General features: G+C 41.6%; 1 protein-coding gene across 1 annotated transcript; it reads left to right on the top strand.

Annotated features, from left to right (window-relative positions):
* The first annotated feature begins 515 nt into the window (after window positions 1–515).
* Window positions 516–3,406, top strand: LOC147426202 (uncharacterized). The gene is made up of 6 exons (XM_086497862.1): window positions 516–1,850; window positions 1,925–1,980; window positions 2,087–2,099; window positions 2,858–2,967; window positions 3,095–3,132; window positions 3,215–3,406. The coding sequence occupies exons 1-6, from the start codon at window positions 612–614 to the stop codon at window positions 3,289–3,291; spliced, it is 1,533 nt and encodes a 510-aa protein (XP_086353988.1). The 5' UTR covers window positions 516–611; the 3' UTR covers window positions 3,292–3,406.
* The last annotated feature ends 18,642 nt before the right edge of the window (window positions 3,407–22,048 follow it).

Raw genomic sequence — 22,048 nt, forward strand, 5'->3', positions numbered from 1 at the left:
GTCAGACGCTTTTGAACACTAACTTTTGGAGGTCTTTAATGAAGCTAACCTTACGGTCTTTAAGCTCCATTCGGTAGCATTGCTCTTTAACATACCATCTCTCATTTGGACCCCTTTTAACTTTGGCCCCGTGTTGAGACAGATCCATAAGCACATGTCTATATTCTAACCCTTGTTCCAGTTTCTTCTCCCACATTAAATAATTAGTTTAATATGAGAAAATCATTTGAGTTGGTTAGATATTAGATTTTATGATAAAATATGAAGTTGATGGGTGCTTCAAAGAGCAAATGTAGCACATGTGACATCAAAGGACGTCGCAATAGCTTCCACGGTTCAAAAAAAGGTTTCTCATGTAGAAGTTTTTCCACTCATACCTTACTCAAGGGGCTTCGAAAGTGTCAGATGAAAGGCAAGGAAACTTCACGGATGTCAATAGAATGGCAAGGCAAAAAATTGCATGTCCAAGATTCAATATAGAATGTCTACGCACAGGGTGGACGGTCGTCAAATCCTGTCGTTGGGGCCCCGGGGGCCTTCACCCTGCCTCCGCCTCGTCTGAACTTAGCCTTGTTATTTGTCACTCTTTAGGGTTTTAGAAACTAGCGCTGATGAGCAGAAATGCTGCTGGGAAGATGGCGGAGGCTGGACCTCTCGCGCTTAACGCCACTGCGACTGAGAAGCGAAAGACAGTTGGGCATCCCCGGCGCTTCGTGCGGCAGCAAGTACCCGATTCCATAATCGACGACCCTGCCCTCAGAGCTGCCATGGCGATCTTGCCTGCCCACTATAACCTAGAGATCCCAAAGACTGTGTGGCGTATCCGGCAGGCCAATGCCAAGCGTGTTGCCCTCCAATTTCCGGAAGGCCTGCTCATGTTCGCTCTCCCTCTCTGCGACATCCTTGACAGTTTCGCTGGTGTTGAGGAATGCTTTGTTCTTGGCGATGTCACCTACGGTGCTTGTTGTGTTGATGACTTCGCTGCTGCCTCGCTCGGAGCAGATTTTCTTGTTCATTATGGCCATAGCTGCCTTGTCCCTATTGATAACTCCCTCATTCCCTGCCTCTATGTCTTTGTGGAGATTCAAATTGATGCCCTGCATCTTGTTGACACTGTGAAGTTAAACTTTTCACCAGAAAAGAAGATCGCACTTGCAGGAACTATTCAGTTTGGGCCTGCTGTGCATGCTGCCAAGGCTGCTCTGGGTGCCCACTTTGCCAGTGTTGTTGTGCCGCAAGCGAAACCTCTCTCTGGAGGAGAGGTTCTGGGCTGCACTGCTCCTTCCATGCCTCAAGGATCTGTCGATGTAATCGTCTTTGTTGCAGATGGTAGATTTCACTTGGAGGCTTTTATGATTGCAAACCCCAGTGTTAAGGCTTTTAGGTATGATCCTTACTCCAAGGTATTATCTTTAGAAGAGTATGATCATGACGGCATGAGGGAGGCCCGCCGCAATGCTATTGAGCAAGCAGATGGCTCTGGAAAACATTGGGGTATTGTGCTAGGCACTCTAGGGCGACAAGGAAACCCTAAAGTATTGGCACACATTGAGAAGTGTCTTGCTGCTCGGGGAAAAGAATATACCGTTTTCTTGATGTCAGAGCTCTCCCCCACAAAGATCTCCCTTTTTGAAGACGCTGTTGACGTGTGGGTGCAGATTGCATGTCCTCGGCTTTCCATTGATTGGGGTGAGGCTTTCAGTAAGCCTCTTCTCAACCCTTATGAAGCCAATGTAGCTCTTGGTTTTGTGAAGCCCTGGTGGAGTTTGGAGTTGTTGGCCTGCAAATGTGACAAGGCAACTGAATTCGAGGGCCATGATGGATCAAGTTCTTGCAAGTCAATGGCAGAAGTAAGCCCATATCCCATGGATTACTATGCGCGCGATGGTGGCCCTTGGAATTCATCGTATATGCCGAAACCAAGACCAAGGGTTTCATGAGCTATGACAGCGGCACTCCAGTGTTGATGGCCAGACAGAGGTCGGCTCTGTGACACTCTGAGGGAACTCCGAAGACACATGGACAGTGTTTTTATCTGGATAGTGTTTTTATCTGGATACTCTTCAGCTTCTGAAATTTTTTGCAGGTGGAAGTTTGAGGTATGTGACTGTGGATTTGTGCTAAACCATGCTTTTTTCAACCAATTATTTTCATGCAAGAATTTCATGTATCTTACTTGTGGTTTGGTAGTTTGTCCTAATTCTTGGTGGGACGCGTAAGTAGCGTTCTCGCTGTAAATATGGACATATATTGATGGTCTTTAACCTAAAGGGAATTTAGATGAATACACGAAAGAGCTTGTGCATTCATAAAGGCTCTCCTTACAGCTATCTTTGCATTTTTAACTTGTTTTGAGGTGGCTGTTGGTTATTGAGATAGGATGTAGTTACAATGCTTGAAACGAAAGGAGAGGTCTGTTAAACTGAAGTTGTTAGCTATAGATCATTGGACCCCTTGATTATTCTGATCGGTGCTTTTTGTCTTCACTGTTTTGCATGCATTCTTTATTGCGTAACATGCTTCTATTTCATCGTGTTTATTGCCTGACCAGAAAGGATTGATTTGTGGTCATTGACGTTTTTTCTGATATTGTACGGACTTCAGTAATGTCTTAATTCTTGGTGAGGCGCATTGGGGGCGCACTTACTGTAAATATGGACAGAAAGCCACATGGAGATTTTAGACGACTGTGCGTTAGTGCTAGCACATTCTGAAAGGATCTCTGCACATTAATATGCTTTTCTTTGAACTGCAGCTATTCTAAACATGGAATTATCTCGATGGGTGTTCATAAACTCTCATTTACACTGTTTCCAGTGGTTGTGCTCGTCAGCTGACATCTCCTGGTTTGCTGCAGGGGTTGAGGGTGAAAGGAGGTAATTTGTGGTATCTGGCTTTTCTATCATGGGCACGTCGGTTGTATGGGCTAATGGGAGGGACTTGGATACCATCAGTTCTTTGGAAATGGTGCTGGCCATGTCTTAATTGGCTTAATTTCGACTTTGATCTATTGAGTGCTCATGAAGTCAATCCTGTGCTTGATGGTTATATGATCTTGTGGATGACTTCTATGAGTGCGCCTTGCACCTTCCAGTAAAGGTGTATATATAGGCTTTTCATGGATTCGTCTAGGTATGCATACAACATATACCTGTTTTCATTGGCAATTGCGCTAGTTGTTGCTGAGAGTTTGAAAGTGAGATATTTATTGCAGATTCCCTCCTTCCCATTATGGCCATCAATAAACATAGATTTAACCGTTTGTTTCAACCACTGTCTGCTCAGAAATAGCATCCCACGATTGCTTTGGTCATGTCACTCAGAAGCTGTGGGAAGCACGTGTTTGGAATAATTTGGAGAATTTGATCTCCTTGTGTATAAGTTAATGTGACCTTTTTTTTTGGGATGTCTAAAGTGACTGAGCCCAACCACATGCATTTTCCTCCACGCCTTTGTAGTGATTTCTGGAACATGGCTGTGCATGTTGTGTTTTGTTATGGTAGTCATGTCAAGAGAGGAGGATAGTAATGTCTTTAATGGACATTGCCATTTCATATTTTGACAAGCACTGTTACAGGGCTCAATGAAGGCTGCATCATATGAAGTTTTTGGAAGTCACTATTTGAACCGTTGTAACTTTGATTTTCGTTAGCGACAGTTGACTTCTGGCAAGTCACAGTCCATCTCATTAAAGGCACTTCTCAAGGGGTTCTAATATGGGAATATGTTCAAAAGAAACTTTTCAGGTGGTAATGCATTCCGTGATAGATTTTCAAGGCAGACAACCTCCTGTATCATCTTAATTAGAGATTTTGTATTATCTATCTTAGAGAGATGATTTGATAAATCTGATGGGGTTTTAGTTGTTTATTACTTCGATGCCTTCTATGGAATGCATGGGCAAAAGCAGCTCACTCCTCGCTTTTCCTCTCATTAGGTCATGTCGAGTTGTAGGAAGTCTCTCCCTCAAAGGCCAGATATTTGGTCTGTTGTGAGGCCTAAACATCGTTCCGATAGAATTGGAGAAATGACCGAACTTAGCTTTTGGCATTTGTTCATAACGAGGCCCCATGGGCATGATGATCATTGTCGTACGGCCAGGTGTGTATCACCAGTTCTACTGTCCCTGGCTACGGTAATGCATTTAATGTATAGATTAAGTCTTGTTCAAAATAGGTACAGTTATCCAGTTGGGCATAAACCAGTGCTCTTGTATTGAGATTACATAAATGATACTTGTTTACATATTGTAAAGGGAGAGCTTGCCAACCTTGTCCAACATGTGGTGATTTGTTGATCTGCTACCATAACATCTGATCATAGTGGTCCTCAACCCATAATGCATCATCAATAAAAAGACCAAATAAACAATTCTATTCAAAGATCCATTTTCATATAAGAGGGATTACACCCAAATAAATGGTACCATCTACAATCTGAAAGGACAGGGATAACACAAATAGGTTCTTCGTCAAGCCTTAAGGCACCAAAAGCAAGAAAGCAACGAGTTTGAGTCTTCTTGCTAGATTCCATTGATAAGGGGCCTATTACCACCCTTTTTCCCTAATGGGTAACTGTAAATTACTTTTATGATCCATATTGTTGCGTTAATCTAGTATCTAGTATCCATGTTTTTGCTTTGCAAAATCATGGTTGCATGGTCTTTTAATATGCCTAACTATCAGCAAGATGCACACAATCAAGTCTCCCACCCGAATAGCATAATTACTAAACTAAACCAATCTTGACATGGTGTGATGTGGGATGTAGCGTTGCTACCTAGTAACTATTGTGAAGAAATTGTGTTGCCTAAGGACACAAAGTAGAATGGAGGTAAACCAAGGGAAAATGTTAGCACTGTCATTGGCACACTGGTCATTGCAATTGCCTCTCTGGCTGCATCATTCAATTTGCATCACCCATGTCTCCTTTTGTTGCCTCGTACGCCTAAAGTGATGACATCTAATGTGCTTTGCATGACTACAATGTTGATGTCTCAAATGTTGACATGAACACAAACTATGTTTCTCACGAGTTATCATTGTAGACTCAGAATCGTCGTGTCTAGATATCAACAATCACACATGCATCAAACTGGGCGAATAGCTCGACCACCACATCAAAGAGAGATCCACATGTTCATAGATGCACCAAACCGCATAAAAGTATGCACGAATGGGGATACCCAATGCCCAAATTGTATCAAGTACGATGCCCAAAAAATTGAATTAAAAAGTGCAACAAATTGACAACATCCAAAAACACATCAATGGCACGTGTAAATGTCCAAATAACTACATCAAAGTGGAATAATCATTGCATCAATTTGATGCTCGTATATGCATAGACATAGAGCTATCAAATGCTCAATAATTTTCAAATCTTGTGCATGCCAAGTGTATTGATACATGAGAAGCAGTTGTGTCAGGTATATAGTTTGTCTACTTTTATACATATGAGGATGCGCAATAAAAAAATAAAAAAGAGGAGCGAAAATCATGTGAAAGGTTGAAACTTTACCCCTTGTTTTTGTGAGTAAGCTGAGGTTTTTATATGTGGAGGAGGAATGTTGTGCTATTGAGACTTGCAATGATGGGCGGGTGTTTGAGAATAGAGTTGCCCTGTGTGCGCGCGCGTGCGTGCGCACGCGTGTGTGAGGTCCCTACCACTTGAGTTGAAGATTTTTCTCTCCTCGTAAGGACTGTGAAAATGAGCGTTGACCTTTGCAATTTCACCCCTATTGATGTTGATTGGTGATGAAAGTTGGCTCAAGTGTAGGTCTCTTAGTGTGCGTGTGTTTGCGACTTCATATTTATTGTTGGTAGAAGTGGCAGGTAACATGTGGGAACATAGCCTTAGTTAGAGAAATCTTTTAGATTCCAAGGAATATCATGAGATGCCAAAGCTATCTCATAGAGAATCTCTTAGCACCTTCTACTACATCTCTTAGAAACTTTTAGGTACTTCTAACCAAATATCTATAGCTCCTTCTATACCTATAAAAAGGCACTCATACACATATTTTTAGCTAATGCATCATCCCAAGGTGCTCAGCACTCACTTTGTAGTAGTCACTATGCTATGCTTATGCTACTATGCCTATTTTCATTTGGTGCTTACTCTCGATCTCTCTAATTCATGCCCACCATCTTGTATCATTTTGGGCTCACCTCATGACTAGGCTTCCTCTTATCATCCTACAATTCCACACTATGTTGTCACCCTAAATATGCCATAAATGGCGCACACACTAGGGATTAAGCTACACGTTATAAAAATTTAATCTCTTATGATGTGATTACCATGCCTAAATAGCTGGCTAATCCCATCATTTGGTATCAAAGCTTACATCTTACCTAATCTCAAAGCATATCCCCGATCCTCTTTCATTACATCTACAATTCTTTTGTTACCCATTCATTTGCTGCTAATCTTACTCCTCTCCCTCTTAGTATGCATTCCTCCCTCACGTCCATGTGTCATTTCCTATAAGTGCATCATATTTGATTGCATGGCAGCCATCCAATTTTCTAAATTTTGTGCTTCATAAAAATAAAGAGGTTCCTCCTCATCACATAAATTAAAAATTGCCAATGCATAACAATCTGATGCATAAGATGCATGTCGAGATAAACGAATACGACTAGACATAGGTGCATCAAATTTACTGCCAAGCAAAGTATGCACCATCCATTTTGGCATACCTCTAGCCTCCTCATTCTTAGCCCTTTCCACATTAAATACATCATGCACATCTGCATTAGTAATGGGCTGATCCGTAACATTTTTAGAAACCCCTATAGGATGTACATTTGCCTCATTGGAATTTACATTCAAGTCTCCACCATTAAAAAGTGTCAATGATGTCATGTGAGCTTACATTACTATCTCTGGTACATGATAACATAGGCTGAATAGAATCTTCCACAAACACAACATCTTGTGAAGCCAAGATTCATTTAGTTTGTGGATGGTATAACACATAACCTCTGCTTTCAATACTGCAACAAAAAAATGCCTTAACACCCTTATCATCTAATTTTTTTCATTGTGTTTGTGGCACCAAAGCATAAGATAAACAACCAAAAATGCGCATGTGATCTATAGATGACTTTTTATCATGCCATGGTTCATAAGGAGTCGTAGAATGCAAAGATTTTGTAGGATGCCTGTTAAGTACATAAGTAGCACACATGATAGCCTCAAGAAAAAAAAAACATGGCAAAGCTTGACTCTTGACCATACATTGTGTCATCTTTGTAGGCGACCTATTTTTTATTTCAGCAACACAATTTTGCTGAGGTGTATATGGCACTATACATTGGTGTTTTATCCCATGATTAGCTACACGTCCTTGGTTTGTGGTTTAAGGAAATGTCCGTTCATGGGCCACTCCCATGTTTCCACTCGAATCTAGAATCACAAACAAGTAGCATCTGTCTAGTCGTTCTAAATCTTGGCCAACATTCTTTCAATCTTGCTGAGGTGGAATTGGGAGGCGATTTAGTATGTTCCTTTCCAACTTCTACTATTGTTGTCCCAAAGTTGGCCTAGACATCGTAGTCCTTTGTTATTGATCTTTCATGGCAACTTCTTTGGGGTTCCAAAAGCTCAATCAAGGTTTTTCCTTCTATTAGGATTCTCTTAAAGCTTTTACTTAAAAAGCTCTTTTTAAGACCTCGCGGCATTTTTTTTGCACTTGGACCAATTGTGACCATTATGTCATTGGGCTTGCCAGCCTCTGTCCTAATAAGGAAACTTCTCTTTTGGTCACAATATCATCCTAAAAACATCCACATTCTTTGAAACGACTCCTTCTATCTTGGATATCATATTGCCAGGTGTCTCAACTATGACACACATACAGCTTCTTCATACTCATGACACGTTACTCTCAATTTTTGCTATCAATTGGTTTGGGATTCTTATATCTTTCCCTTTTCAAAATTAATCCAATAGGCTTATGTATCCTTACATGGCACTAGTGTATTCTATGGAATGTGACCATCAGAATCCACACCACTTTGATCTTACCATGAGGGCTTCACATGAGATGATGCATCACATGCAAGAGAGCCTTCACCATGGAACAAGATTTCATCATTGGGAAAAACACTGGTAGATTCTTCTTTAACAAGTGGAGATCTTTAATAAAGCAGAGTGGCCCATATCTCTTCAACATGGCACATAGTTACACATGTATGGACCTGTCCTTGTATCATTGATTCTTATTTAAACCATAAATCAGGAAGACCTTCCTTGTGCATTCTAAATTATGGATTAAACACTACCTCAAATTGAGGTAGAAGCTTCCCATTTTAAGTTCAAAGGAGCGATGTTATGTAACATCATGTAAATGTGTTCCATGTAACACTTCAAAGGGGGAATATTGTTAGAAGTGTACACACGCCACATGGAAACATACCCTTAGTTAGTGAAATATTCTAGATTCCACAAAATATTCCATCCCCATAGAATATTGTAGATGCCAAATTCATCTCATAGAGAATATTCTAGCACCTTCTAATACCTTCATTTCTTAGAAACTTTTTAGATGCTTCCAAAAAAATATCCATAGCTCATTCGAAGCCTCTATAAAGGCACTCACACACATATTGTAACTTGGGTAGCTAATACACCCCAAGGTGCTTTACACCCATGCTACTATACTTATTTGACTTTGTTGCTTATTCTCCATGTCTCCACTTCGTTTCCACCATGTTCTATCATTTTGGGCTCATTTCATGATTATAAGGCTTCCTCTTATGATCCTATACTTCTAAATGATTGTTCACCATAATTATTCTATTGGGAGTGCACACACTAGAGATTATGCTATGCATAAGGATACCCTAATCATTTATCATGTTGGTGCAACTACAGATGGTCGGTGCGCTACAAAGAGTGCAATGCAGGGATATGTGTGTTCTCAAAGGCATGTCAAAGTGATTGAGCAACTATGGAGATAAAGGGCAGACAAGGAGCAGCGGATATGCATGCACACTTCATGTGGTTTTCAAGGCCAAAAGGCTATGCTATGGTGCCTATCAAGAATGAAAGGTTGGAAGGTGTAAAGTGTAGGAATGGGAGTGCCAAAGGTGGCCCTCAATATTGTCTACAACTTGGTATAGACGGCTCCTCAAATGGAGTTGCAGAGTGAAAGTTATGGTAGTTTGAAGTTCAAAGTGGTTTGAAAGTTTGTACTGGATTAAACAATCATGATAGGTTAGAGCTATGTTTGGAGGCGGTTCTTGAGTTTCTGAAACCATTTTTCCTTTTGCCACGTTATCTCCATATCTATTGTAAAGTTAGTGCATAAGATTGAAATGCTCATTTTACTGTGCACCTCGATCTTTTTGGATCGGCCATCGGAGCTCAAAATGGACAAGATATGAGTAGTTGATGGGGACTAGTTATGTGCCATTTTGATCGCTTCAATCGGTGTGCCATCTGAAGTTTTCTCAGCCTTGCCAAGGTTTGTATGGAAGCTATGCAATATAAGAAGGCCATACAAGTTGATGGTGCATCAATTAGAGTCTGGATCGGCAAGTGGTGATGCTAGATGATTTTTTGGTATTTTGATGCACATCGTTTGAGGGCTCCACAAAGCCGGAATTTTGCGGGATTTTGGAGTTTTGAAGTGGAGGACTGGAGGTTTCACCATGTTTTTATGGCTTGGGAATCGGAGCATGGAACAAGAAGTTGCGAGGGTTTGAAAGCAGAGGGAAAACAATGATTTTTTGGTGAAATTTTGAAGGGTTTTTGGGAGGCCATGAGGACCAAGTGATGAAGCACCACCACGTGGCTATCTGCTATTCCCACATGTGATGCCCTATCAAAGGGACGCGTGGTATTTATGTTAGAGTGTGAGCTCCCATTTGTTAAGCAAAAGGGGAGAGAGAGAGAGAGAGAGAGAGAGAGAGAGAGAGAGAGAGAGAGAGAGAGATTGAGATTTTGGAGCTCTTGGCCATAGCACTTGGACACGGTGGCACTGCGCTGCTGTAGGAAGCCTTGGGAGAATTTGGGCAGCCATCAGCCGACGGGCGGCAAGAAGGTGATGATGTGGTAGTCCAATGAGACTGGGTTTCCATGGTGCTGTTGGGCCCAAATACTTTTGTTGCAACCCTCCCTTAGAGCAACGATGATGCCGTCACTGCCCTAGAGAAGGGAGTGGGCTCACAAGCGTCCCTTGGCATGCAAGTTAGCCAAAAAAGGGATGGTTATCATGCAGTGATGCTATCAATAAAAACGAGCCTATTTGATTTGGCCATGGAACTTGAGCACAATGGCACTGCACATCACTGCTACGAGAAGCCTTGGGCAAATTTGGGCGGCCGTCTATCATCAATAGTGTCAGGATATTTTTGTGCGGTTAATGAGCCTGGTCAACACCGACGGGCTACTGGCTGTGGGAAAGTGTTAGAGAAAGACGCATTACACAAAACAATGGGCTTATCATACACTTTGAAATCTTACACATAAAACTTGGAGGACTTAAACTTGACAATACGTAACCAAGATGGACTTTAATTACAAAACTGGGCTGTCAGTGGCACTGGTAGCTTCTTGATAATGAAGAAAGAGAGTGAGAAAAAGAGAGAGAGAGAGTCCTTTCTTTGTGGCTCTGTACCGTCCCTTACCGACTCCCCTGCTTCCCTCCAATTTCTCTTGCTCAACCGAGAAGAAATCCCTTCAATGCTAATACTGCCACCCTTAGAACCTGCATAAACATCTTCTTGATGATATTCTCTCAACGGCCAACCCTTCCTTGTCCTCAACTTTTTTGCACTTGCTACCCACAGAGAATTGGCACGGAAATGGCTCTCTGAACTTTTATTCTTTAAAGTAATAAGCAGCTTGAAATAGTTCAAAAGAAAAAAAAAGTCAAGGTTGCTATGTGGACGTCGATTAGCTTCGGCAAGATCTCTTCTTCTGCTCCTTGTTCTCTTGCAATCCCTTTTATGCCCTCGAGGCAACGTCAAGCTTTCGAGTCCACTTGTCGACGTCTCACTCTCGCTCTCTCTGCTCCACGTCTATGCTACTACTCGGCCACCTCCTGCTGGTCGTTGCGTGTGCCAGGTCTGCCAACACCTCCTCTGCGCTCAAGCTCTATCTGCTCATCATCAGCACGTGCTGCTCGACGGCCTCCAGCTGAGGACTTGTGATGCTTCTTTTGTAGAACTTCTCAAACGACGCCCCCCCCGACCCTCTTTATTCACCACCCGTGATGGCTCATACAGGAAAGCAATTAAAATTCTCTGATCACCTACAAAAGAAAAACCCGGATCTCCTTTAATGCTCGCCATAGATGCTTTTCTGCGAGCCAGCGCTACTCTGATTAGTGGTAAATCTTATGCTGGATTGCCAATCTCTCCTCTTCGCACCTCTCCTCAGCTTGCGTGTACTGTGCTCGTCGGCAACTCTCTCTCAGAACTGTGTTTGCCTCCTGATTCCCTTCGGTTGCTTTCAACCCTTCTACTTGCCGCCAACTCCCTGCTGCTTGGTGCGGGTCTGTCCTCCTCGTCGCCCTCGCCAAGCTTGTACCTTCATCAACTGCCAACGTTCCATTTATTAACATTGATTGTCTTACCAAAATAGCTTTAGCCATCCTTCAGTTATTTTTAACAACTGCCCCTGGCGACCGTTTTCACATCCTCATGGCCTTGCCTTCGAACTTTTCACCATATTTTGCATACACCAAAACCAAGGCAATGCTGAGCACATTCTTATCAACCAAATCACTTTTTTTCTGTAGCATCCTCACTGCCTCTATGTTATTAGCCATCGCCTATGAATGAAAGCATGTTGGTCGCATTTTATGACATATATATGAATCAAAGCATTTCCAAGCACATCATTTGGTTTTCATATTGACCAAAGCAATGCCAAGTAGCATACATATCTACCAAAGAATCCGAAGCAATATACTCCAAATAGACGTATTTCGGCATTAAGTCCTCAAATCTTGAACCGTATTTGACATTTATCTGCAATCACCAATACTGCAAAAAATGATAGCTTTTTTGTAAGAAAACCTAAAAAATCCTTCTCTTTTTGTGTTTTTCTCCCAATAAACGCGGAGCATCACAACATCCACCCCCTCTGAACATGCACATCCTCCCGTATGTGCCAACCATCTTCAAAAATCTGCAAGCATAAAATCAAACCACTGTCCACTGTAAGCATGTTGTCAATAATTTCTCAAGAATTTGACTTCAGGTAGACATAAACCTCCAGGATCGAAGGGAAAACTCAAAAACTTCTTGATAGTGAAGTGTAATCCAAAAGCCCATAGACTTGTTGCATCATTGTAAAACTTGTAAACTGATTGCCGTAATGTGTAAGCATCTCGAACTCTATCAGGATCATACGGCATATAGATCAATTGTCATAGGGAAAGTACATAACCATGTCCTTTTGGATCAGATGGCATAAGATACTTTACAAACATGCTCATCATATCTTTGTAAAATTCCATATAACCACATGTATCAATGATCGGTAGAAGATCATCAAACTAAAGCAAATAGGTAGTCACCTTAATCTCTGGCATAATTGGCACTAAATCGACATCACCCCCTCTGGCATGGGAGGTATTAGTATGCAACAAGAAACCATCTCTATTCATTTTATCCAAATCATTGTTTAGTACCTAAAAAGATGTAGGTATGTCATCTCTGGTAATCTTGAAATCTCTTCACGAGTTCTCTATCATCTGCTTCTTTTTGTTGCTCTGAGCTGCCTATGAAATGCAAACCTCGAATGTCCTTCCCATATGGAACAGAAAACTCTCTTAAAGCATCATTCAAAAGAGCAATAAGCTCTAGATCTTTCTCAATCGGCAAAGAATCTTGTAAAGCTTGTATATTGGTCCACATAAACCTGTAAACTCCATGTACCTTGATGTAAATAAGTACTAGCATGCATAGAGATCGTCGGTTTGATAAAACACTCTGCATCACTTTTACTCTCCATAAAATGTTGTTCAATTGGATCAACACAAGATCTCGCATGCATCTCAAAGATGTTGAGGCGGTCCGGGGCGGGCAACAAGAGAGGCGACCTCTAAACACCCCTCAAGGCTCCCGTGCTGCTCAATTGGGGCTGGGGCAACCACAAGCACAAGAAAACAGCAAACCCACAGCCAAACCCAAACAAGATAGGGGCACCACCAAGTTATGGTATGCGAACTAGGACGCAAGAGAGATTTTGGTACAACCAAGAAGATGCACCACACAACACACACAAGCAACCTCACACCAAGACACACACAAAATGGACCAGAGAGAGCTAGAGCAAAGGGAAGAGAGAGAGAAAAGGATCTTGCATAATACCTTATTTGTGACTTGCAAATGGAGATGGTTCGTTATGTTGCTATCGTAGAGCTTGTACAAAAACTCACTCAATGCTTAGTGATTGCTAAACATTGCCAAAACACACACACACACTGTCTTAGGGTGTGGGAGACCTCTCACCACAATACCCTCTTACAATGGACAAAAAACTGGCAATGAAAAACACACTAAAACACTTTCTAAAATCAAGATCAACCGATAAAAACTCAAAATACACAAGTCACCTTGAATTCACCAAACCGTATTGCACAAATGGAAGGACGAAGATTTGAACGTCGAATCACGCCTTTGATGCACCAAACCTCAATTTATTGATGATGAAGGAGCATATACAATAGTGGTTTTGAGATTTGTGGAACTCACGCTCTCTCACTTGCAATGTGTAGCTTGAAGGCTTCTCTCACACCAAGAGTGAAACTCACAAGTGGTTGCTACACCTAAGTCTCTCCTCGCGCATAGAGTGTTGGGGTGCTATGTGAGATGTTGGAGGTTGTTTTACAAGAAGGATAGGGGCCTATTTATAGGTTGGAGACCCCTCATAAAGATTATTGGAAATCCTAATTTACAAGCTAACAAATCAGGATTATGTTTTTTTTGAATATCAAAACATTGCGGGCCTTCTTTGTCTGCTTGAGTCATGGGTGTGGGCTCAAAAGAGAGCATTATTGATGGTAGATAAGGTGAAAGTAAGTAAGGAGAGAGAGAGAGAGAGAGAGAGAGAGAGAGAGAGAGAGAGTTACTATACACATGTCTTGAGGTGAGGTGTCTTTTATGGTTAGGTCAATGCTATTTTGTGTTAGTATGTTAGTCGTTAGTAATCACTAGAAAGTTAATGTTACATTTACAATGGGTAGAATGAGGTGGATGGTTGAAGTAAGATGGTTGAATGAAGTGAGCAAATCCTTGTGATGGTGAAGTTTGAAGAAGTTTTGGACTTACTTGTGTAGGTTCTCAAAATGACTATCGATCTTCTTCTTCGTCTTCCCTTCTTTACGCCACCGCCGCCAAGGTTGATTATCGTGATGAAAATGGTAATTCCGTTGATGAGATCTCTTGATTTGCAGAGGTTAAGCATGGTACACATGCTGAATGTATGTATATATATAAGGAGTAAGATGGAATTCTACTTTGGAGATAATAGAGAGAGGCATAGAGATGGTGTATATACATGGAGAGCTCATATGAGAGCTATGGAAGTAAGAGGGGAGGTTAATGGTGAAGAAGGTGAGAGAAACCATTGAAGGTGCAGGTTTGAGTGAGGGATTGAGAGGAATGTGTGTGTGTGTGTGTAGAAGTGTGGAAAGAGGTGAGAGAAGACTATGGGCTACTTGTGAGAAAAGTGGGCAGACTGGGGTCCACTCAAAAAATCATAGCTCACCGGTGGTTACTTTAAAAATCATGAAAAATTTGAGGTGATTATTCAAAGCGTGGGCTACATTTTCTCTTTTGACCACCGCTCCAAATTCGGAGTGGAGATGGATATTAAAAATCCCACCAAAAGACCTGTTGTTTCTTCACAAAAAGTCTTCAGTGGCCCCCTCCTTTGTTGAATTTGTACAATGCATCCAAGAGTGAGCCCCTCCTTTGTCATATTATAATACAAAGCATCCAGGTTGCCCTTCACACATGCATGGAGGAGGATTATTGGTGAATAAAAAAAAAAATACATGGTGGGACTAGTGTATGGACTATTCATGGACTTTAGCTCAATGAGCACATGGTGTTAGAATAATGAGTGAAAATAATAATAAACATATGGAGGAGTTATGGATATGGAAAGATATTGGAATCATATGATATGGTCCCTCTTTGAATTATTTTGGGTGAAAGAGGAAAAGGTATGCATGTAAATAATATAATAAACGTGACCAATGAGTAGAAATCAATTTTTTGTTTTCACGAGGGTGAGGGTGAAAATGTGGGAGTGATTTGTATAAAGGAAAAATATAAGGTTAGAGTATGTACACATTGGCAAAAAATATAGTTATGGTGTAAGAGGATGAAAGAAGGTGTACATAGGTTTAATAAAACAAACACCTAAGTAGAAATATTTAAATAAAATACCAAAATAATTATAAAAATCCCTATATTTAGGCCATATATATAATTCAATATTTACACACAAATGGGCCATAATATATTTTATTTTTTTGATTTTATTTATTTTTTTGACTCAACTAGCCCAGTGACTAGCTAATTGAGGGTTTTTTAAGAAAATATGGGAAAAGTCCCCTAACTCACACACGCCTATATACAGTGAAATGGTAGGGATAGCCATAGTGTTTGGGTGAATTTTGTAGGGTGAGGTAGCTCACTATGACAATTACGGAGAGCCGAAAAACGGCTATCATTAGCCCTCCCCGAGGATGATGGTATATTTATGTACCATCATAGAGCATCTTTTCCAAAGAGAGTGCTTCAGAGTCCTTGACGAGATCTTCATTTTTTGGGCCCTTAGAATTTTGGCTGGAGTTACACTCATGCTTCATGTAACAATACTTACATGAGACAGCGGCCTCTTGACAGATCTTTGGTAGATCCTTTGGTAGAAGGCGACTCAAATAGGGCTTCAAGCGATACCCGTTTACCTTCCTGGAGTGCTCTTTACCATTCAAGTCCATAAGTTGATAGTAACTTGAATTGAAAGCCTTCTTGACTATGTATGGTCCTTGCCATCTAGTTTTCAAACTTGGCATCAAAACGATTGTCAAGTCGATTGTCATACCTTAGCACAAGCTCTCCTTCCTTGATGCCTTTGTTCTTTAGTTTCTTGTCGAGCTTTTCTTTCGCTTGTGTGGCTTTCCTCTTGTAACACTCGTAAGCTGCTTCTCTTTTCCACTCAAGCTCCACTAACGTAAGAAGTCGATCCATCCATACCTCTTGATCATCTTGTGCACCTTTGCCATGAAGCCGCATTGTTGGAATGTTGAGCTCGATAGGCTGCAAAGCCTCTTGACCATAGACCAAGTGAAATGGTGTGAACTCCGTGGCTTCCCTATATGTGGTTCGATATGCCCACAAGGCACCATCCAAGAAGTCATCCCATAATTTTGTCTTGTTTTGCACCATCTTTCTAATGATTCCTGCAATGACACCATTAGCCTTCTCCACCAAACCATTTGACTGTGGGTAGTATGGTGTGCTATGACGATGTAGAATGTGAAGCTCTTCACAAACTTCTGTGAGCAAGCCCTTCCTAAACCCTGGACCATTATCCGAAACAATCTCTAGAGGTGTGCCAAATCTACAACAAATATTAGTGTAGACAAACTTGCTCACTGTTTTCCCATTTACCCTTGCCACACTTTGAGCCTTTACCCACCTAGTCATGTAGTCCACAGCCACTAGAATGTAGAGTTTACCATTTTTTGTCCTAGGCAGAGGACCCATAGCATCAATACCCCATTTTTCAAAGGGTCCATTTGCAAGCACTATTTGCCTCGGGCCATGCACCAACCTTCTATTTCCATTTATCTGACAATTGTGACAGCTTTTACACCAATGTTGAACATCCACATGCAAACTTGGCCAAACATACCCCGCAAGCAAAATCTTCTTCACAGTTAATTCTTGGGAAAAATGACCACCACATGCCTCTTCATGCAAACCTTTTAGAATGGCTGGAATTTTCTCTATAGTTGGTACTCTTCTGCACACTTGATCCTTCCCTCTTTGATAGAGGGAGCCTTCTAGGAAGAGATAGAAACTTGCCTTCTTCATGAGTCTCCTTTTCTGAGCTTTAGTGAAGTCTTGTGGAAACTCGCCCTCCAAAATGTAGCCAATAATGGGAGCCAATGACTCCAACCCTTGGTATCTTGGTTGCTTGACAACTGCTGCCACCATGATGACCTGCACTTCTTTCTCAACACATGTAACTGCTTGTTGTGCAAGTAAATCGGCATCTTCATTTTGTTTCCTAGGAATATGATACAGTTGCACTTCTTCAAACTGATTAAACATCCTACGAATGGCATGAACTTTTGTCCTTAAGCTTTCATTCTTGCATGCCCAAATGCCTAAAATCTGTTTAACAATGAGAAGTGCATCTCCTTTTACCATGAGACATTGTATCCATTGGCCAATGCACATCTTCAAACCATGAAGTAGTGTGTCGTATTCTGCTTCATTGTTGCTAGTTGAACCTGGTATATTGACCTTCTCTTTCATGACCACCTCCCCGCTTGGGTTGAGCAACACTAGCCCTCCCCCTGCTTTTCCTGTGGCTCGTCGAAAAGCTCCATCAAAGAACAAGGTAAAAGCATTAGGAATACTTTTTGGTGGTGGCAATGGTAGGGTCTTTACTTGAGGCACCTTAATTTCCTTCTCATGTACCATATAAGTGAGAATCCCTGCCAATTGTGCACGCACACTATCTTCTACCTTGAAAGAGTATTGGAACTCTTGCAACTCCATAATCCACTTTGAGATCCTAGTACTAAGATTCATTTGAGATGACACCCAAGGGAACAAATTTTCTGCAGTGAGGATTACAAAAGGTTTTGGTAGCAGGTAGGATCTAAACTTTCTCACCGCAAACATGAGAGAAAGCATCATGAGTTCTGCTTCTGTGTAGCTTCTCTCCAAGGCATTCATGACCCTACTAGCAAAGTACATGGGTCGCGTCCTGGTACTGTGGGGATCTTGTTGTAATAAAACTGCACCAATTGTTTCCTTCCCAACACTAGAGCTAACAAAGAATGTGTACTCCCAACAAGGAGGCATGAGTGTTGGTAGCTCTGAAAAAATGACTTTAATGTTACAAAAGTACTCTTCAAGCTCATTAGACCATGCAAATTCTACTTGTTGTGTCAACTTTTGCAAAGGGTGAAGTAACTCCGAGGCTAAGTGAATGAAGCGTGACATATACTTCACCTTTTGAATGAATGAGATGACCTCCTTAAGACTCTTTGGTGATGGTAGCTCAATGAGAGCTTTTGCCTTTGCTAGATCCACCTCAATACCTTTATAGGAAACCTTGTGACCAAGCAAGATCACTTCATCCTCACCTATGTGACACTTGTCGGGGTTGAGCTGACCTCCCATGTCATAGAGCTTCTTTAAACCTTCTTCTACCCTTTGTAGATGCAATGATTTTGAGCTATAAATGCAAAAATCATCAATGAACACCCTAATTGACTTTCCAAAGAATGCTTGAAACACCATGTTCATGAAACGTTGGAATGTTGTAGGAGCATTTGTCAGACCAAATGGCATGACTCTAAAAGCATAACAACCCCAAGGAGTCATAAAGGTTGTTTTCAATTGATCTTCCAATGCGATACCTATTTGAAAGTAACCTGAGTAGCCATCACACACAGTGTACTTCTCATGACCAGCTACCTCATTTAGTATCTCATCTTGAAATGGGAGGGGAAAGTGATCTCTTTTTGTTGCCTCATTGAGTGGACGGTAATCCACACACACCCTCCACTTGCCGTTCTTCTTAGGAGTGACAACAACGGGAGAGACCCACTCCGAATTTTCCACTGGATAAATGAAACCTGCTGCTAGAAGCTTTCTTACCTCCTTGAGTAAAGCCTGCTCCTTGATGACTCCTAGCCTTCGTAGCTTCTGAGCCTTAGGTGTGGCCTCTGGCTTCAACTCCATTTTGTGTTGAACAGCATCTACTCCACGCACATAGGTGTAGTCTTTAGCAAAAAGCCTAGGAAATTTCCTTAGCACACATTTGAACTCCTCTCTTTTGTCCTTTGTAAGTGTTGTAGACAACATACCTTCTAACATTCCTTCATCTTGGACATTTTGGTTCTCTTGGGAACCTACCTCTTCCAAACCTGGGCAAGAGGTCTCTTGGTTGTTTGGATTAAACCTTACCCCCATGACTTCAATGGAAGACTCCTCTTCAGTAATGCTGTCGCTACTTTCTCCTTCTGAAGTGCTATCGGTCCAATCTTCTTCCATCTCACTTGGAGACGATTCTTCATGGAGCTCCTCTTGGCGTTGCTCCTTCATGTCAAAGACAACCTTCTTATGATTGTCATTCCTGCAAATTAGCTTTCCACTCTCCCAATCCTGCAAAGCTCGCATTTTCATTAGCCATGGTCTTCCTAGGATAAATGGATAACCACTTCCCTTGGTCGACATAACATAAAAATCCACCGCCTTCTTAATGCCAAAGGCCTCTACAAAGACATTTTTACAAATGCCTACACACCTAGCCTTGCTATTGTTTGCCATCTTGACTTTGATTTCAGGTGTCTCATGGATGTGCATGCCTAGTCGTTGCATGAGTCCTTCTGTCATGATGCAAATTTGTGCACCCCCATCCACTAGACCTTTCCTAACCAATCTCCCATTTATGTAACAATCTAGCACAGGTGTAATGTCCTCATTCATTTCATCTTGTGCAATTTTTACAACAGGCACACTCTCTTTTACCTTTCTCCTAGTGCTAACTGCCCTTGTTAAATCCCTCCTAACTTGTGGACATAATGCAAGAAATTGAGGCCATGAGATATCAGGACCCTTACCTCTCATGTCTTCCAACAGGTTGTATGGAGCCATACCATGTCCAAGAGGGAAGTCTTGGAGGTTGATACGACGTCGATTCCTCTTAGCTTCCTTGGTCTCCTTTGCCTTCTTTTCTCGTCCATGGTCACTTTGTGATGTAACTCCTTCTTTCTCCTTACCTTTCTCTCGGCCACGCTTAATGCCATTTGCTTCCATGTCAACCTCTCTTGAATTTGTCACCTCTACCACATGCACATTTGGGTATGGCAAAGGTGGAACTCCTTCCACTCCTTGTGGAAGTGGCCTTGCTCCATTTGGCCTTTGTAGAAGCCGTGGTTGCTGACTAGTTCCTTCACCTGCATTCATCATTGGGTAATTCAAGTTAGGTCTCCCTGGCTCCCCACGGAGCCAAGGACAATTATACATCCCATGTCCAGACTCTCCGCAATTCCAACATTGCAAGACTCTCCTAGGTCGTGGTGGATCTCACTCTTCTGACTTCTTTGCTTGTCCCTTTGGACCTACAGCTTGTGCAAGGTGAATTGACAGGCTGCTTAAGGATTCATTTAACTTCTCAATCACTTCCGCCGTTACCTCAGGAAGCTCCCTAGATGTTGATGTTTGTGACTTACCTTTGGGTTTCAGACCTTCTATTGGAACCTCTCCCCTTAAGCACTTGAGTTTTCTATATTTCTGAGCAGTCCTAGTTTCAGCTGCATCAAAGGTAGCAGGTGCACCCGCCTCAACTTTTACCTTAAGGTCAGGAAAGAGTCCGGCTATGAACCTCTCCTTCTTTAGGAAATCTGCACCATCACCAGGGTTAGCAACATTTCTCACCCATACAGCCCAAAGACGTAGAAACTCTTGCTTGTACAAGTAGTAGTCATCTAAGTCTTTTTGCTTATGAGGAACAATGTCTTGCCATAGCTTTTGAGTGTTTTGGGGATCAAAGAAGTATTTCTTGAAACGATTCAACACTTCCGTGTAATTCCCTTTAACTTCCTCAGGCAAAGAGTCAAACCAAGTGCTAGCATCTTTCCTAAGGACTACCTCAAAAATTTCTACACATTCTTGATCAGTTAATATCCTCTTGATACGGCAAGACATTTTGAAATTTGCTAAAAATAATTCTACATCCTCCCCAGGCTCTCCAAAGAACAAGGGGTAACCACTCATTTGCCTAGTTGTATCCATGTTGCTGGTTTTACTCAAAAATTTATTTTTATTTTTTTATTTTTTGGGTTGCAAAATCAAATTTCAAAGTAGAATAAAAATATAAACGTCAAAGCTTAGATCATAGCGAATCAATGGCAAAATGAACGGATTGACTGAGGCATTGATAGCCGCTACTTGCCTAGGTTCAAACATACGACGGAAAACACGTTGAAATTGTAACTTTGTGTCAACTATTACATGCACGTCTTGTCTAGCCAAAGGAATGAATGTACAATACAAGTCCTCTTGATTCATTACCCTAGCTAAAACAAGATAAACACATGTACATCAAAAGAGACATTATAGTCTACAAGTGGGAGTATAATAGGATTTGGAGATTGTAGAATATCTCTTAGTGCTTCGGCACCAAAGAGGAATACAATACGTTGTTGAAAAAAGATTTTTCTATCAATGCGAACTTTTATCCTAATCCCTTGCACCCAATGAAACTGATGAAATTGAATTGCATGAGCAGGATTAGGAGGTGGTGGATTGTTAATGTAAACACAACTAGTTTTTGAAGACTTACCTTGTGTATGCTAACACAACCGCTCGTCCTCCGTGGGGGCACCAAAATTGAGGCGGTCCGGGATGGGCAACAAGAGAGGCGACCTCTAAACACCCCTCAAGGCTCCCGTGCTGCTCAATTGGGGCTGGGGCAACCACAAGCACAACAAAACAGCAAACCCACAGCCAAACCCAAACAAGATAGGGGTACCACCTAGTTATGGTATGCGAACTAGGACGCAAGAGAGATTTTGGTACAACCAAGAAGATGCACCACACAACACACACAAGCAACCTCACACCAAGACACACACAAAATGGACCAGAGAGAGCTAGAGCAAAGGGAAGAGAGAGAGAAAAGGATCTTGCGTAATACCTTATTTGTGACTTGCAAATGGAGATGGTTCGTTATGTTGCTATCGTAGAGCTTGTACAAAAACTCACTCAATGCTTAGTGATTGCTAAACATTGCCAAAAAACACACACACTGTCTTAGGGTGTGG

This window comes from Adiantum capillus-veneris, chromosome 24 (assembly GCF_014529385.1).
Source record: "Adiantum capillus-veneris isolate H3 chromosome 24, ASM1452938v2, whole genome shotgun sequence".
In the NCBI taxonomy this organism is placed as follows: domain Eukaryota; kingdom Viridiplantae; phylum Streptophyta; class Polypodiopsida; order Polypodiales; family Pteridaceae; genus Adiantum; species Adiantum capillus-veneris.

Bases quoted from the DNA above. Each gene is read 5' to 3' on its own strand.
- LOC147426202 (XM_086497862.1), top strand. From the start codon at position 612: ATGAGCAGAAATGCTGCTGGGAAGATGGCGGAGGCTGGACCTCTCGCG. The intron at 2,968-3,094 runs GTGCTGGCCATG...TGCACCTTCCAG, and splicing joins CCATCAGTTCTTTGGAAATG to TAAAGGTGTATATATAGGCT. The intron at 3,133-3,214 runs GTATGCATACAA...TATTTATTGCAG, and splicing joins CTTTTCATGGATTCGTCTAG to ATTCCCTCCTTCCCATTATG.